At 35.3% G+C, this 18,992-nt stretch overlaps 1 protein-coding gene across 1 annotated transcript in view; it reads left to right on the top strand.

Moving 5' to 3' along the window:
* The first annotated feature begins 524 nt into the window (after positions 1-524).
* Positions 525-18,992, top strand: part of LOC125027894 (retinitis pigmentosa 1-like 1 protein) — a 52,794-nt gene continuing 34,326 nt past the window's right edge. The window contains exons 1-4 of the mRNA XM_047617024.1: positions 525-576; positions 801-875; positions 5,270-5,342; positions 5,528-5,720. Of these exons, the coding sequence (XP_047472980.1) occupies positions 525-576; positions 801-875; positions 5,270-5,342; positions 5,528-5,720 (393 nt within the window). The remainder of the gene's footprint in view (positions 577-800; positions 876-5,269; positions 5,343-5,527; positions 5,721-18,992) is intronic.

Genomic DNA, 18,992 nt, shown 5'->3' with positions numbered 1-18,992 from the left:
ACCATTTATTATTATTATCTTTATTATTATAATTTATGTTATTATTGTTATTATCTTTATTATCATAATTGATGTTAATATTGTTTTTATCATCATCCTATTTATTGTAATTAATATTATCATTACTATTACTACCATCGTTATCATCGTTATTATGATAATCATTATCGTTGTTATTATCATCTATATTATCAATACTATTATCATAATTATCAGTACCATATTATAACTACTAGAAGTAGACATTATAGTAGTATCATTATCATTGTTATCATGATTATTATCATTATCATTACTATTTGTATTTTCATGATTATCATTATCAGTAGTGAAGATTAGTAGCACCATTATCATTGTAATTTTCATCACTTTTACCGCTATTGTTATTAGAAATATTACTATTGTTATTAATATTATCGTTACTGTTGTTATTGTTGTTTTTATCATTATTTTTCATTCATATCGTCATCATTATTATTATTATTACTATTATTATCTTTGTCTTTTGTTATTGCTGCATCATTATGATTGCTATTACTACAACTGTTGCCTCTGCTAGCATTACACAACTGAAAAGTAATTATTGAAATTGTAGCAATAAAACTGATTACCCTGCAACGTATTATGTAGCCTTTATATACTGCGGAAGATAATTAATTGAGGTGAAAGAACCTAGGGCGATTTGTTATATATGTGTGTGTGTGTGTGTGTCTATGTGTGTGTGTATGTGTGTGTGTGTGTGTGTGTGTGTGTGTGTGAGTATTTATAAACACATGAGCCTTCCCCTGTTCCTCTTTAAGGAATCATGAACATAACACATTCCTGCAACCCGTTTGAAGCCCAAGGAGAGGCAGCCTCGCTAACGCCACAGGGAGGTCCTCGGAAACAATACCAGGCACTGGGGACGCCAGATGATGAGTCTCTCTCTCCCTCTCTCTCTCTCTCTCTCTCTCTCTCTCTCTCTCTCTCTCTCTCTCTCTCTCTCTCTCTATCTATCTATCTATCTATCTATCTATCTCTCTGTTTATGTCTTTCTCTCCTGTCTATTTCTTTGTCTCTGTCTGTCTGTCTTTCTCTTTGTCCCTCTTCCTATATCTCTATCCCCTATATATCTGTGTAATAATATATACGCACACATGCGCGTTTAAATGTATATGCAAACACACACTTATATATAAATATATTTATGTATATGTATATATATATATATATATATATATATATATATATGTGTGTGTGTGTGTGTGTGTGTGTGTGTGTGTGTGTGCATTTATATACATACTTATATATATATATATATATATATATATATGTATATACATACATATTTGTGTATAGTCTGGCTGGGCCCACGTGCGTTACCTGGATCTCCTTGACAAACCCTTCATATTCAAAGTTTCAGGATCAATCACTGAGTTGCTTCCGTTTCTCCCTCCGCTGCACGTGTACATTGCAACCCTTCCTGGCCTTGTATGGTACACGGCACGCACTTTACTTTGTGTTTTGTATTTGTAAATGAGAGAGAAAAGTAAAGGGAATTATCAAGGTAACTTTCCTTAACTTTTGATTGATGTGTTCCTGCAATGAATTAGGTCGCTATAGTCAGCGGGTCACAACGTTGAAGGAAATTCATGTACTGTCCTTCTGTTAACTTGTAAATAATGTTCGGGACTTGACTTGTCAGTCAAACCATTACTCAGGCAGTGTTTGTGCTTGCAGAAGGTCAAACAATAAGAGAAAGTAAATAGGTGAACGTATAACCAAATGGATATAGAGTGCATAGAAACAAACACACACAAACACACATATGTATGTGTGTATATGTATATACGTGTATATATATACACATATATATATTTATTCATATTTATGCACACACACACAGCTATATATATATATACATATATATACATGTGTGTGTGTGTGTGTGTGTGTATGTGTGTGTGTGTGTGTGTGTGTGTGTGTGTGTGTGTGTGTGTGTGTGTGTGTGTGTGTGTGCATACATATATATATGGACATTTATAATATATATGTTTGTATATGTACACGTATATATATACATATATGTGTGTATTTGTGTCTGTTTGTATATGTACAAATATAAATATGTGCATATGTATGTTTTTATACGTATGCGTGTATATATACATATACACATATCTATAAAAAAAAATCACAATATTTCCCCTCTCACTACAACTTCAATTAACTTTCGTCATTGTGCAGGTAACGAGTGACACGGACTTCGGAAATTCCGGGAAGGCAATTTGCATAGCAAGAGGGCGAGCGACAGACAGGGAAATCGCGGAAAGTAAAAGTTTGATTCGTTCCTCTTCCTTCCGTAATGTACTTGAGACTTAACAAGAGACCCAGTGCAAGAAAATTGGGAGATTGTATTTTGAAAGAAAACAACATGGTGTTTATAGGCCTACATGCGCGTCGAAATTCTTTCGTGTGTCTTGATAATGATATGTGCATCTTAACTGAAATATCTATGGGTTCAAACAAGGCTATTATCATCCCAGCGTAAACAATGTACGAAGGATTTCCTCCGCTTCGCCAGCCATAGAAACGAAGTAAATAAAGGTTAGGGTCGCAATTACTCTTTGTTTACATAGTGATGCCAACGTACCGTACATCAGACCGGATGCCGGGGACTTCCGAGTGAAAAAAAAGAGAGAAAAAAAAGAAAAACACGCTAACCGGAAGTATGCTCGTTGAAGGATGCGTGAGAACATGCTTTTGTGTTATTGCTTGATGTAGACGATCAACTGGAATTATTCAAAGGCTTCTCGAGAAGAGCTCAAAGAGGCTGACACGCGAGGGGGTTGACTCACACACACAGCGACCGCGCCTCCAAGCCCATCGTGGTGGTCTTCGTATGTGTTATGTATGAGGGTGTTTATGCTTGTGTGTTTTATGTAAGTGTGGGTGTATTTGTGGGTGATTGTGGTGGTCTTCGGATGTGTTATGTCTGTGAGGGTGTTTATCTAATGTTTGTGTGTGTTTTATATAAGTGTGTATGCAGTTTTTTTACTGTGTGTTTTTTATGCTTGTATTTGCAGGTGTTTGTGTGTGTTCATGTTATTATGTGTCTTTTTATTTATCTATGTGTGTGTGGATGCTGTATATTTCTTTTATATATATGGTTATCTGTATGTAAATATCTGTATGTGAGTATTTTCAAGTGTGTATTTATGGATGTTTTATGTGCGTGTGTGTGTGTAGACCCATCTGTATGAGTTTTCCTTTGTACCTGTGTGTGTGTGTGTGTGTGTGTGTGTGTGTGTGTGTGTGTGTGTGTGTGTGTGTGTGTGTGTGTGTGTGTGTGTGCATCTGTAGCATGACCTCGTCTGTGCATTAGCTCGTTTGCCAATAGTTATATTCATGTTGAGGTACGAGTTCTTGATGCAACGTTCTGCATTCAACAAAGCACACTTCAATTATACGGGAAATACGTAAACACGCATCTCATAATTCATAATTTCGGGCTGGAAAATTGTTTTGTTTTATATACAATTACTTACGCTTAGTGAAGGGTTGACAAGCTGTAAAAGTTTACGAAGTACGCTGTCCATTAATCGATTAATTATTAGTGTGTTTGTTATCTACATTTAACATATAGATAAATAAAATGAAGATGATGATGACAAAAACGATGATGCGATGTTGATGATGATGATGATGATGATGATGATGATGATGTTGATGATGATGATGATGATGATGATGATGAAGATAGTAATGATGTTGACGATAGTAACGACGATAATAATAATGAAAACAGATAATGACGATAAAATAAATTTAATATCTATGACTATATTAGTATCACATTATAATCATTACCACAAAAAAGACAGTACTAATGATAATAACAATAAGAACTGTAACAATTAGAACAACAATGAGTCAGATGTTATTATAGTAATAACGATGATAATGATACTGATGATAATCATACTATGCTCATTACCTCTAATGATGATTGTGATGATAAAAACAATAATGATAATAGAAAGGATGATAATGATAATGATGAAAATAATACCAATGAAATTGATGGTTATAATTACCTTTAATAATGATAACACTGATAAGAATAAGAATATGAATAACAATGATGAAAATAATAATGAAAATATAGTGATAATTGTAACAATAAAAATAGTAATAATGACAGTAATAATGATAATAATAATAATAATAATAATAATAATAATAATAATAATAATAATAATAATAATAATGATAATAATAATAATAATTATAATAAAGATAATAATAATAATAATAATAATAATAATAATAATAATAATAATAATAATAATAATAATAATAATAATAATTATAAAAATAATAATTATAGTAATAAATAATAGAAATAATAATGATAATGATAATAATAACAATGACGATAGTGATAATGAAAATAATACCAACACTATTACTACTACTAATGATAATGATAATGATAATTATAATTATAAAAATATTGATCCTATTAATAATGATGATACTAGAAAAGAAAAAAATAAGAATGATAATAAAAAATAATAATGACAATGATAATGATAATAATGACAACAATAACAGCACCAATAATAAAAATAATAATGACAGTAATAATAGTTATAGTAACAGATAATATTATTCTTAATAATGATGAGGATCATAATAGTAATAATTATTATTAATATGACAATGATAATAATAATAATAATAATAATAATAATAATAATAATAATAATAATAATGATATTAATAATAATAGCAATAAGAATAACGATCATAATGATAATATCAATAATAGTAATAATGATGATAACAACAATAATAATGATGATAATGATAACAACAATAAAAAGTAATAATGATAATAATAGCAATAATAATAACAACAAAACAATGATAATAATGATAATAATAATAACAATAACAATAATAATAACAATAACAATGATAATAATAACAATAACAATAATAATAATGATAAAAATAATAATGATAAATAATAATAATTTATTTATCATTATTATTTTAATAATAATAATAATATTTTAATTATTTTAATAATAATAATAATAATAATGACAATAATAATAATTATTATTATTATTATTATAAAAATGATAATATAAATAATGACAATAAATAACACTGACAACAATAATAACAAATATTCCAAGCCAGCAACAACAACAACAACAGTGATGATAAGGAATAACATTAAAAAGCAACACCCAGCCAGCTGATCCGCCTTCTGCAGGAGAACATAGGCCTTCGGCGAGCCTCTCCGCTGGAAACAAAAGGCCCATTGAAAACCTTATGAAAAGCAGATCGTAGGCCTTCCTTCCTGATTTCCGGATGCGTTCCACCTGGTCTCTATACAATTCCTGTTCGTCAGACCACGCAAATCACACAAGGATTAAAGCCGGCAGAGGAAAATAGGATCGTATTTATGTCCTCTTTTTTGTAAATCTTACGTTGGAAATAGGATTGTCTCTTTTATGTACTTTTTTTCCAGGTTTTACAAAGGATCTGATCCTGTCCTTGCATCGGCTTCCCCCGTCACAGGTCGGGTATATGTTCCCGGTCGGAGGGTCGGCAGCGCAGTGCCACGCGGACCGAGAGTGGAGGAGGACGTCGTTTTAGCTCCGTCGCTCTTGTATACTGTGGTCGCTTTGTCGCACTTGATTGTCATGCGTTGGCTCCTAGTGGTAAGTGTGGTTGTTACTGTGTTTGTTTTTCGTGTTTTTGTTGTTGTTTTGAGTTAGGGTTGTGTATTGGTGGTGTTGTTGCAGAGCGGGGTGTGGGGCTTCGGTTATTGATATATTTTGTGTGATAACAGCGAAAAACTGTCGTTTATAAATGTTAATTGTGTTCGTTTTGAAGTCAGTTAACAAAATAGTCGTTGAAGTCCATTGAAAAATAAATTCACATTATAAATGATATATATATGTGTGTGTGTATACAATATACAATATATACAATATATATATAATATATATATATATATTGTATATATATATATATATATATTGTGTGTGTGTGTGTATATATACTTATATATAAATGCATATACATATACATATATATATATATGTATATATATGTATATATATACATATATATAGAAATATATGCATATGTGTGTGTATGTATGTGTATGTGTGTGTTTGTTTGTGTATGCGTTTGTGTGTGTGTGTGTAAGTGTAAAACTGCCTCTTGTTAAAAAGAAAAAAAAAAATCCTCAGATATCGAGCTGCCTTTGATATATGCAAAGCATTGCATTTATCACCCGGGTTGCAAGCTGTCAATGGTAACCGGTCCGTGACGTCACTATCATATTTATTACTACGTTATTTGTGCGTTTGGTTTAAGATAAATGTAATGTTTATGTATTTGGAAATGATTTCTGTTAGTGATTTACCATCGGTTCTGATAATATCTCAATTGAAGATGATTAATATGCTATTATTGATATTGATTTTTATGATTGGTATTGTTATTTTTATTCTTGTTCTTGTTGTTGTTCTTCTTATAACAGTAATAATGTGGATTATGATAATAATGATAATATTGATAATAATAACAATAATTATTATTGTAGATATTATTATTACTACTACCATTATTATTGTTATTATTATCATTATTGTAGATATTATTATTACTATTACCATTACCATTGTTATTGTTATTATTATTATTATTATTATTATTATTATTATTATTATTATTATTATTACGTTTATAATGTTAATGATAATGATAATAATAATAATAATAATAATAATAATAATAATAATAATAATAATGATAATAATAATAATAATAAAATAAAAATAAAAATATTAATAATGATAATAATAATAATAATAATAATAATAATAATAATGATGATGATGATGACAGTAATGGTAATTGATGGTGATGATGATAATGATAAAGATATTAATAGTGATAATAATAATAATTATTATTATTTTTATTATGATTATTATTGTTATTATTATTATCATTATTATTATTATTATTATTATTATTATTATTATTATTATTATTATTATTATTATTATTATTATTGTCATCGTCATCATTATTATTGTTGTTCTTTTCATTACTATTATTATCAATATAATAATAGCAAAAATAATCTAAATCATAATATTAATAATAATAATTTTACTGATAGTGATAATGATCGTCATTATTGTTTTACTACTACTCATATCGTTATTATTATTACAATTATTATTATTAGTGTTATTATTATTATAGTTGTTATTATTATTATTATTATTATTATTATTATTATTATTATAAGGATTTTATAACTCATGGTATTATCAGTCATATTTTTCTTTATTTTTCTTACTTTTTCATTGTATATATTTATTTCTTATTATTTGTATTTCTCTTTTGGTTATCATGGAAAAGACATTAATCCTGTAATGTAAACTCAAGGTCACACATGACTATTTCGAAGTAGAATCTGTATAGTACTTGCCATGGCGTTATGGTAATGAGGACGATGATAATAATTATTCATGTATCTAGCTATTCAACCAATGCGATATTGTACTGTACTTTCATTTTCTCTGTAACTGTTGTAGTTATCATTTTAGTTAATATTACTGTTGTTTAGTAATGATGGTAATCAAAATAGTGATAGTAATAGTGATGATTATAATGATAATTATAATAATAACAATGATGATAATAGTGATAGTGATAATGATAGTGATAAAAATAATGATAATAATAATATTAAATATTTTATGGCCATTTTTTTTGTTATTACCATCATCATTATTGTTGTCATTATTGTTGTTGTTACATTGCTATTGTTATATAATCACTATCATTATTGTTCTTATTATCGTAAACAGTATCCTCCTCCTCCTCTTTGTCATCATCATCATCACCATCATCATCCTCACCTTCATTACCACTATCCAGAATATCTCCCTTATCCTTATCACCACTATTACTGCCTCTTATTAATATCACCATTACCATCTTGATCTTCATTTCGAGGAATGAATCTACTCTACACATCCATTCACCAATACACCATCGTCATACCGGTTCCTATACCAGTTATAACACAGTCAGGCATTCAAGATCTACCTAGATCACTGGCCTGGCGTGCATCCGTGGCTTAGTTACCAATGATAACAATATAAACCCAATTACCTGGCAACGACTCGGTTGATTAATTTCAAGGAAGATTAACTGGGTCAAGGAGGTGCAACTTGCAAATGCAAGACAGTGCTAGTTAGCGACTGATTGTGAAGACTTAATTGCATCTACATGGCAGCGGTAACGGGTTGACATGATTGGTTTGTTTTGTTATTTATACGTTGTCAGAGCTCAAAGGAACTATGGTAGGCGAATATTGGCATTATATTTATATTTGATTATACCATACATGCACACTTGCAGACACACACGCACATGCACATACACATTTACATACAAATACACACACACACACACACACACACACACACACACACACATACATGCATACATACACACACATTCACACATATACGTGCATACATACACACACACATACATGCATACATACACACACATTCACACATATACGTGCATACATACACACACACAACATATACACACACACACACACACACACACACACACACACACACACACACACACACACACACACACATACACACACATGCATATATATACACAGACATGTGTGTATATATATATGTATATATATATAATATATATATATATATATACATGTATACATGCATACGTAATATATATAAATGATTAGATATACATTTGAATGAAGAAAATATATATATATATGCATACATATGCATACACACACATATGTGTGTGGATAAACAGATAGATATATAAATAGCTGAATAGATAAGACGGATATAAAAAGACATATAGATACATAGATAAACAACTTTATGTGAGTGTGTGTAAGCCAGTACGTCTGCCTCTGTACGAGCGGGCAAGCAAGTGTACGTACATGAATATCAGTCGGTCATGCACACCGTTTCGCAGCGGAAATGTTGCTATGGGCGACGGCGGCTCAAGCGACATCTGACGAGAAAGGCCGTACCGACTTCCCCTGCCAGAGGTGTGACGTTTCATTGATAATCTATGGACGAGAGAGGTCGTGAAGGACAAGGAAGGCGGAAAAAATAATTAGGTATATTGATATCGGAGAAGTAATTGAGAATAAATTAAGTAAGATAGTTTTATAAGTTTGATTTCTAGTATGATGAGGAAACCAGAATATAAATTGTAAGGAGTAAAGAATCGATTTTAGTCATACGCGTTTATGTAAGTTTCCTGAAATTAGATTTTTGGGAGTCATTTTCTGTGTCTAGACATTTTATTTTTATTTTTGTGTTTTTGTCGCATTGTTTGTCTTTAAATCTGATTTGTAGAGAGTTTTTTAATAAAGCGTTTTATTAACATCGTCATTCGAGTGCCGAGCAACCTTGGCAAAACGAGCGAGTCTGTTGTCCGTTGTTAACTGAGTTCCTCGTCATCGATCGGTGCTATTTTGGGCGAAATTCGTTGTCCTAGATTTGACTCTTTTGAGGTCCTGTTTTTGTAATGTTCTTTTTCGTATTTTCTTTAAATTTGTTGACTCGTTTGTTTGGAAGTTTATTTGGATGATAAAAGGTGATTATGTTTTTGACTCGGAAGGTTTTCCTCTGTAACTGGCAAAGATATTTTATGAAGATAAGGAGGATGTCGCTGCTGCTGATAAGTATAGCAGTTATAATAGTAATAAATGTATGGACATTATCTATGCACACACACACACACACACACACACACACACACACACACACACACACACACACACACACACACACACACACACACACACACACACACACACACACCAAGCTAACATTTCTTTGAATTCAACCCACCGATTGTACAGTCATTTATCGAATGAAAAAAAGGTCCTCTACACATTAATTCTCGAAGACGTAACGCATTTCAGCAATCAATAACTTAAAACGTAGAAGATGACGTGATCTCAAAGGTGAGTCAGACGTACGGCAAACAGATTTTTTTTCCAACATGCTTATCTCACTGTTGGCAAAGGGATTATAAGTTCAGAAGTTTTTTTTTTTTTCTGACAGATACGTAAAAGTTCAATAAAGAAGAGGGTTTATTAGTCATCGTCGAGATATTATACTTCCTGTAAACTTTTTTTTTTCTCGGGAATTTTACCTTTATTTTCTTGTTATTCATTTGTTTTCATTTTCTGACTTTCAGTATTCATTTAGTTTTGCTCGAGATTCGCCTCAAGTCGAAGCTCAAAACACAATTATCTTGCATCAGGTGCCGTTGCGCCGCTTTAAATTTCGCCTCAAAGGGCAAGAATCGGTTAATGGAAGGTCTCGCGGCGGTTGAGGTTCCGCGCGCCTCATTGGCTGATGAAGGTCACGTGACTCACCGGCATTTCAAAAGCAGAACGACCGTTGAATTCAAAACGCGCGGGCTAAATTCGACCAAGAGAACGCGAGTTAAATGATAACCAGAGACATATTACTAGATTACGTTAATGAGATAAAGGGAATAAACGTTAAGAGGATATGCTGTTAGTGAGAAGTGTATGTGAGAAGTGCTGCTGAACCAGCGTTTATATAGAGAGATAAATATTGTTATCCAGTACAAAAGGGGAAATCCTAATGATATAAATACATACATACATACATCTCTGTATGTATTTATATATACACACCCATGCATTCTTTTCTGTCTCTCCATCCTCCCCCTCCTTCCTTCTCTTTCTCTCTCCTTCCTCCCCTCCCACTCTTTCTCCCCCCCTCCTTCCCTTCCCCTCCCACTCTTTCTCCCTCTCTCCTTCCCTTCCCCTCCCACTCTTTCTCCCTCCCTCTTTCCCTTCCCCTCCCACTCTTTCTCCCTCCCTCCTTCCCTTCCCCTCCCACTCTTTCTCCCTCCCTCCTTCCCTTCCCCTCCCACTCTTTCTCCCTCCCTCCTTCCCTTCCCCTCCCACTCTTTCTCCCTCCCTCCTTCCCTTCCTCAATTTATCCTCGGTGTCTTTTACGTCTGATTCGTCTCCTCTTGGCCATTTCGCGTTAATGATCTAACCTTTTCTCGGTCACAGGATGAAGACGAGAATTTCTTTTCTGTCGCTTGCACAGTCTCCCAATTCTCATTTTTGTTCATTTCTTTTTCTTCTCCGTTCTTTTTACTTTGGCTTACTTTCCATTCTTTTTCGTTTTTTCTTTTCTTTTTTTCCTTCTTGAGCTTTCTCACTCTCCACTAATGCCCGTGGTCTCTATTCTTCTTCTTTCTTTTTGTTTTTTTTTTCCTCTCCGCTGATCCGCCCTCCCTCTTTTTTTTTTTTTTTTTTTTTTTTTTTCTTAGATGTTTGTTTCTATTCTCATCTTTTCCTCTTCTCCACTAATTTCTGTTCTTTTATTTATTCTTTTATTTAAGTTTTACTGTTATTTCCTCCACTAACTTACCTTAATAATCGAAAGAAAAAATGAAACAAATTGCAAAATAAAAAAAGATAAAAATAAAAGTAATAAAGAAAGAGAGAGAGAAGACAGCAACAACAACAGCATTTTGCAAGAGACAACTTCGGACAAAAAAAAAACAACAAAAAAAACAGCGTGACTGCCTTGAGATGTTCCTTTTAAGTCGAGTGTGAAAGAATGGCGAGGCGAAACTTTGAACATTGGTCATCCTAAGTTAAATAGAAACTTGATTGAGGCTGTGAGGGATGGCCTGAACTTGTCTTGTGATATTGCCTGTGGAGTGCCAAGGGGTGCCAAGGGGAGTGTATGATACCAGGAGATTTAAAACGAAAAGGATGGTTTATATTTTATTTCGGTTAATCGTGGAAAGTTGAAAAAATCGATGTAGTTTATTATTAATGCCTGTTGTAAAATGGGAAATTATTAATATGAATATTGTGTGTTTTTACTATTTTACCATAGATAGAGATGCGTTGATTTTTTTCCGCAGGGAGATAATGCTTAGTCTAAAAAGAATGTTTAATATCACTTGCTTCTTTGGAGAGGAGAATTGGGGTTAGTATTAGTGTTTACTAGTTAGTTGAAACAAAGAGGAAAATTCTACTAGTTATGGTTATTTAGTGCAGAGACAAAAATTGCCATCTACCGTAAAAGGGAGGATAGTTCTTAATTTCATTATTTTGCAAAGTAAAGAAAGGTCCGTTTACATTATTGTTTGTCAGTTATGTTAAACCTGGATTTTTTGTATATTTGTAATCTTGTACGAATTTATTTTGATTTATTCTTGTCTTTACTCAGCATTGTGTATAATATTACTTATACCGGAAACATCTTTAGATACATGTGTGTTTTGCGCATGTTTGTGTATAAATAATTACCGTCATATAATCACATAAAAACAATAAACCGAAAACAGTAATGAATGAATTGATAAATAGATTAATTATTTCGTGTAGAACGGTTGATGATTATGTGGCATTGTGCGTCTGAAAATTAACTTCGGTCTTTCATTATTCTCTGCTTATCACTTCGACCTCCTGGGATGGGTTGGAGGAGGTCGCTTAAGTTCCCTCATTTGCACAGACGATCAGAGGGGAAGGAAGAGGAGAGGGAGAGAGATGAGGAGAAAGGAAGTGAGGAAGGGAGGGAGATAATGAGGAAGAAGAGAGAGAGAGAGAGCGGAGGAAGGAAGGGAGTAAGTAAAGGAAAAAGAGAGCAAGAGAACGAAGGTAGGGAGGGGGAGAGGAAAAGGTGGGAGAGAAGGGGAAAGAGGGAGAAACAGAGAGAAAGGGAGGAAGGGCGAGAAAAGAAAGAAAAACAGAGGAAGGGAAAGAGGAATGATAGGTGATAAGAAGGAAACTAAGGGATAGACATATAGGGCGAAAATATGTGGAAATGGGAAGAGAGATTTTTTTCCTTTTCTTGTTCCTTCAATATCCTCTTAATAGTAGCTACAACACTATAATCATAACTACTATAATACCTTGAATGAACAAGTAATTGCTTTTTTTTTTTTTTTTTTTTTTTTTTTTTACAAAGTTAATAGAAGTAAAAATGCTGTTATTGATTATAAGTGAGGTCTTATTATATTCCTTTTTACTGATGACATTCCGATCTTAACAAATGGACGCAAAATTAATAGCTATGTCTATTTTTATGTGTGTACTCATTACTTATTCATCAATTTATTCGTTTATTCATTTATCCATACACACAATATGTAATCAGTGTCCATTACATTGTATATGTATATAGATACATATACATGCGCTATGAAGCCTATGTATTCCTCAAATACATACATATGCTATGAATCTCATGTACACCTTGAATACATATACATGTGCTTTAAAGCCCAAAATTCCCGTTACATTGCATAGTACCTTGACCCGTAAATACGATAAACACTGAAACCTGCAATAATGTGTGAATACATTTACCTCTCTTGCCTTACTTCTCTTTACCGTAGTGACTGTGTAAACATTGTTTACTGTGTTTAGTCTTTTAGTATCACCAACGCCATCGATTAACCTTGGCATTGCTATTATTTGTGGAAATGTGTATGTTCACTGTGCATGCTTTGCGTGATAAAATTCCTCTTGGTATTTAAGTAAAGTTAGGATATTAATACTTATTTTGATTTATTTTGTTGCATTTTCAGTGACATAGTACTTTGATATTTTTTATTCTTAAAAAAAAAACAAAAAAACTTTAATAGTGTTTACATTTTCGTATCTGTAGTTCAGTCTTTATCGGTAATGGTGTTATCTGTTGCTGATAAGAGAGAGAGAGAGAGAGAGAGAGAGAGAGAGAGAGAGAGAGAGAGAGAGAGAGAGAGAGAGAGAGAGAGAGAGAGAGAGAGAGAGAGAGAGAGAGAGAGAGAGAGAGAGAGAGAGAGAGAGATTTTTAAAATCCATCTCAATGGCATATCGAAATTTGCATTAGGCTTTATTGAAGACTGCTTTCACCTATGAATACATTATCGTTTTTTTCCCTTAATGTTTCCCGTTATTTCTCGTCCTTCTATTGTGAATATACTCCCTAATCATTCGTCAGCATACTTATTCCGCCTGGTCTCAAGTTATCGTATTCCATCATCATCATCATTTTATTCATCATATCATTATTTTGCTCATAATTCCATCATCTATACATTACGTTTATTTGTACAGTATTTCTTTATGCTGTCTCATTAATTTCATAATGGCCCTCCCTGTAGCGTGTTTCCGTGTTATATACAGCGTGGTTTTACGTGGGTCGTGTTCGTATGGTATTTCCACGACGGTTGTTGTCGTAATGCAAATGCAAGGTGCAACATAGGCGTTCGTTTTTTTGTTTTGTTTTTTGTTGTACTTTTTTTCGGGGGGAGGCGATTTTTCAAAGATTTATCTGTGCCGGGTTGCAGTTGTTGCATGCATTTGCTCTCGCGTTTGTCTTCCGCCGATGATACTGAAGTCTAGGTATGTGCGAAGATTGCTAAAAGGCACGGGGTGGTTTCAAGGTGATATGTTGCAGCGCAATAACGTCGAGGAAAGTTGTGACTTCGCTTATACTTTGCATCAGTCTGACTAACCCCCTCCTCATTCCTCCCTCCCTCCCTCCCTCCCTCCCTCCCTCCCCATTCGTCTCTCCCTCCCTCCCTCTCTCCCCATCCGTCCCTTCCTTCCTCCCCCTTTCCCCCTCTCTAGGCCCCTTTCCTCCGGGTTTTGTTGTTTAATTGCGTGCAAATGAATCCTCCGTTGCAGATGCACGTCACGATAACAAGTAGCGGGCTGTAGGCGTCACACGGAAAGTCACAATCCCGTGATTTGTTACTTCACCGTTGTGTAATTTTGTTTGCAATGTTTTTTTTTTTTTTTTCTCCCTTTTTGATTTGTTTTGTTTTGTTTTGTCTTGCGTCTGTCTTTTCCTTGGTTTTCGTCAAATATTCTCTTTCTTTCTTTTCGATTCGTTCTTTGTGTGTGTGTGTGTTTTTCCTCCTCTTCTCTCCTTTTCTTTTCGTTTATTTTCCCATTTCCCTTCTTACTCATCGTCTGTTCTCCCCTATTCACCTTTTCCTTTTGTTTATTCTTCTCTCTCCTTCGCCACTTTTAGCATAGTCTCTCTTTCTCATCTCTTCTTTCCTTTCCTTTCCTTTCCTTCGCAATCATTCTTCTCTCGTCCTCTTTCTCCTCCCCTTTTCCCGCCCCCCCCCCCTTCCGCTTCTCTTTCCCTCTCCCTTCTCCCCTATTCTCTCTCTTCTCCCCCTGCATTATCCTAGTATGCCTCACTCTCTTCTTTCTCCTTCCCCCTCTCCCTCACTCTCTCCTCATTCCCCATTCTCCTTCCCTCCTCTCACCTTTCCCCCACTTTCGTATACCCCCTCACCCTCTCCCCTCTCCCTCACTCTCTCCCTTTTCCCTCACTCTCCCCTCATTCTCCCTACCCCTCTCACCTCTCCCCCACTTTTGTATAGTCTCCCCTCACCTCCGTCCTCCCCCTCCCCTTCCTCCCTACCCCCAACAAAGGCGAATAAGAGATATTGTGCAATATTCATATTCATTTCCCGCCCAGGATGAGACCGGCGAGTGATACGGACGAGTGACCCAAATCTAAACCAGTTTTGATCACCAGCTGTCAGGTGGAGCGCCATCATGGTGACCTTGACCCCTCCCCTTCCCTCCTTCACCAGCTCCTCCCCCTTCCCCTCCCCCCGTTCCCATCCCTTCCCCTCCCTCCATTGACACTTCCAGCCGTACCTCTCTCCCTTTTCCCTCCTCCCCCTCTCCCTTCCTCTTACCCCCCCCCCCCTTCATTTTGCGATCCTTGTTCCCTAAACTCTGATATTTCACTCCCCCCCTAATCCTCTCTGCTCCTCCAACCCCCCTTCTCCTCCTCCCCCTCAACCCCCCTCTTCTTTAACTCACATCTCCCAACCTACCCCCCCACACCCCTCCACCCCCCTCTCCTCCTCTCCAGTTCCCTCCACCCCCTTCCCCAACCCCTCTCCTCCCCTCCACTTCCCTCCGCTTCTTCACCAACCTCCCCTCCCCTCCCCCCACATGCAGGCACAAATCATGTACAATCAACCATGCCTATGACAAGCCTTCTATGCTTCCTGGCACCCGTCATGCGCACCTCATGACCTCATGACCAAGCTTCCTCGACTCGCTCATGACCATTGCGTAGAACTTGTTGTGTGTGTTTGTTTGTGATTGTAAAAAGAGGGATTGTGTGAATAAAAATTGAATAAATAAGTAAATAAATGAATAGTTTTGTTTAGAATATATATATTTTTTTGTATTTTCTAAATTATTTGTTTGTATGCTTAGATATCTTTTCTTTTCCTTTTTCATTCCAAACCCTTTTTTTCTACACCAGATTTTTACCCGTTTTTAATTTTTTTTCTTCATTGTCTGTGAGTTCTCTACTTCTTCTCCCTTTTTTATTTTATTTATCTGCAATCTTCCGTTCTCCAAAATCCTCACGCTTATGGCTCGCTATGAATTCGAGGTGATATAAACCAACATTATTTTACCTCGAGTGAAGGATAAAGTCTGGGTGTCAGAGGGGGGGGGGGGGGGAGGAGGAGGAGGAAAAGGAGGGGGATGAGGAGGAAGGAGAAAAGAATGGAGGAGGAAAAGGAGAGGGGATGAGGAAGGGGAAGAGAAGGAAAAGGAAGGGGGAGGAGAGTGGATGAGGAGGAAGGAGAAAAGAATGGAGGAGGAAAAGGAGAGGGGATGAGAAAGGGGAAGAGGAGGAAAAGGAAGGGGGAGGAGAGGGGATGAGGAGGAAGGGGGGAGGAAAGGAGGAGGAAAAAGAACAGGAGGGATGGGAGAAGGAGAAAGAGAGGGAAGAAGGGGGAAACAAAAATAAGATTTAAGAAATGGGTTAGAAACATAAGCAGAGAAATAAAATTAATAATCATGAAGAAAATGATAAGAAGAAGAATAGAGATGATGTAAAGAGACGAAGATGAAAAAGAAAAAGAAAAAAGAAAAGAAAAGAAAAAAATAGAAAAAAATAATAAAGAAAGCGAAAAAAAATCAACACAAACAAAACGAAAAATAGAAATAAAAATAAAGAGACATAAGAAAGAAAGGATAAACAGAAATACGGTAAAGAGGACGAAGTTTCGAAGCTTTGGCGAAGCCTTTCGAACGGCCTGAGTGAAGCAGCTGTCTCGCGGAACTCGGAGAACCGCTGCTGCATTTTTCATGTGAGACGGTTTGGGGGGGGGGGGGTGAATGGGGTTTGTGGGGGTTGTGGGGAGGGGGTTAAGGGACTGGTCTGGGGTTGTGGGCATTGGGTGCGGGGGGGGGGGGGGGGTTATGTGGGGAAGGGAGCTGAGGTTGTGGGCATTGAGTGTGGGTGGGAGACGGTGTGTGGGTGTGGGGACTGTGAGTTGTGGGTGGAATGAGGTTAGTGTGTGTGTGAGAGAGAGAGTGTTTGTGTGTTTTGTCGCTTATGTACGTGTGTATGAGCCAATGCATGTTACTGGGACTTCAATAAGGATGAAATTGAATTACCATTCTCCATCAGTGGTGTTAGTGCTATTACATTAACATACTAATGATATCTGAGTCCGTAATTATGACAATTCTAACGGTAGTAGTCGTTCTTGCTAGTGATATTAATGTTGACAGTAATGGTGATGGTAATGATAGACATAAGCGATAATAATGATAATAATTATATTAGTTATGGTTATGATAAGGATAATGATGATGATTGTAATGAGGATACATGACAATGAAATTGGAATAATAACTGTAATAACAACGACGATAATAGTAATGATGAGGATGATAATAGTGATAACAATAATGACAATAATAATAATAACAGTAATAGTAATAAAAGTAATAATAATAATAATAATAATAATAATAATAATAGTAACAATGATAACAAAAATAACAATAATTATAATGATAATAATAATAACAATGATAATGGTCAGACGATAATGATAAGGATTAGATTAAGATAATAATGCTGATAATAATAAACAATAAAAGTAGTAACAACCACAATGGCACATGCCGAAAGCAACAGCGATAGCAATAATATTGATATTTTCGTTTACACCAACAACGGAAAACATCAAGAAAAATATACGAGGATGGTTCATGATGATAATCTTATAAAGGTTTCCAGCAGACCAGAGACGAGCGGGGACTAACAAACGTTTATTTCTTAACTGTTAGAAAGACTGCAACGCCCACTAACATGAAACGCGGAGGGCATTTTCCGTAGAGTTGTGTAGTCTTACTGCCTCTTCAACTTTCGAGACACGTACACGTTGACTTACGTATACTCGGGTGTGTACGTATGGGCATTCGCATATATAGGCATACACTTACACGTATATAGGCTTACACACATGCGCTTACATTTACGCATGTACATATACATACACACACACAGACACACACACACAAGCACACATACACACAGTCACATTCACCCCCACGTACACTCACCCCCCCCCCCTCCCGTACGTACATACACGTACACACACTACTAAAGTTAATACTCATATGCACGTCGTATATACCACTCCTCACCATCATCCCTCCCCCCCTCTACCCCCCCCCCCTCCTCCTCCTTCTCCTCATCCTTCCCCTTCCCCCTTTCTTATCTCTCCCCCTACCCCCACCCCCCACCATCCCTGGGATTTCATTCTAAACGGAACTCTCCATGTAAAGAGGTTTAGATGCATCCCTGTCGCTGGCGTGTTTTAGAATGCTTATACATTGCAATTGCAAGGAAGATCTCATGCAACCTTTTTGTGGAAAATGGTTTTATGTCGAGTTTTTTTTTTTTATTATTATTAACGAGAGTAATGTGTGCCTGGCGCTTGCACTTTAGATAATTACTTTCTCTAATAAAATGATGCTTATGCTTTATGGTTTTCATATATTTTCTCTGTCTGTTTGTCTCTGTCTGTCTCTGTCTCTGTTTATC

The sequence above is a fragment of the Penaeus chinensis genome, chromosome 8, assembly GCF_019202785.1.
Source record: "Penaeus chinensis breed Huanghai No. 1 chromosome 8, ASM1920278v2, whole genome shotgun sequence".
Classification (NCBI taxonomy): domain Eukaryota; kingdom Metazoa; phylum Arthropoda; class Malacostraca; order Decapoda; family Penaeidae; genus Penaeus; species Penaeus chinensis.
Note: the sequence above shows the minus strand (reverse complement) of the source record. Positions and strands in the feature narration are given on the sequence as shown.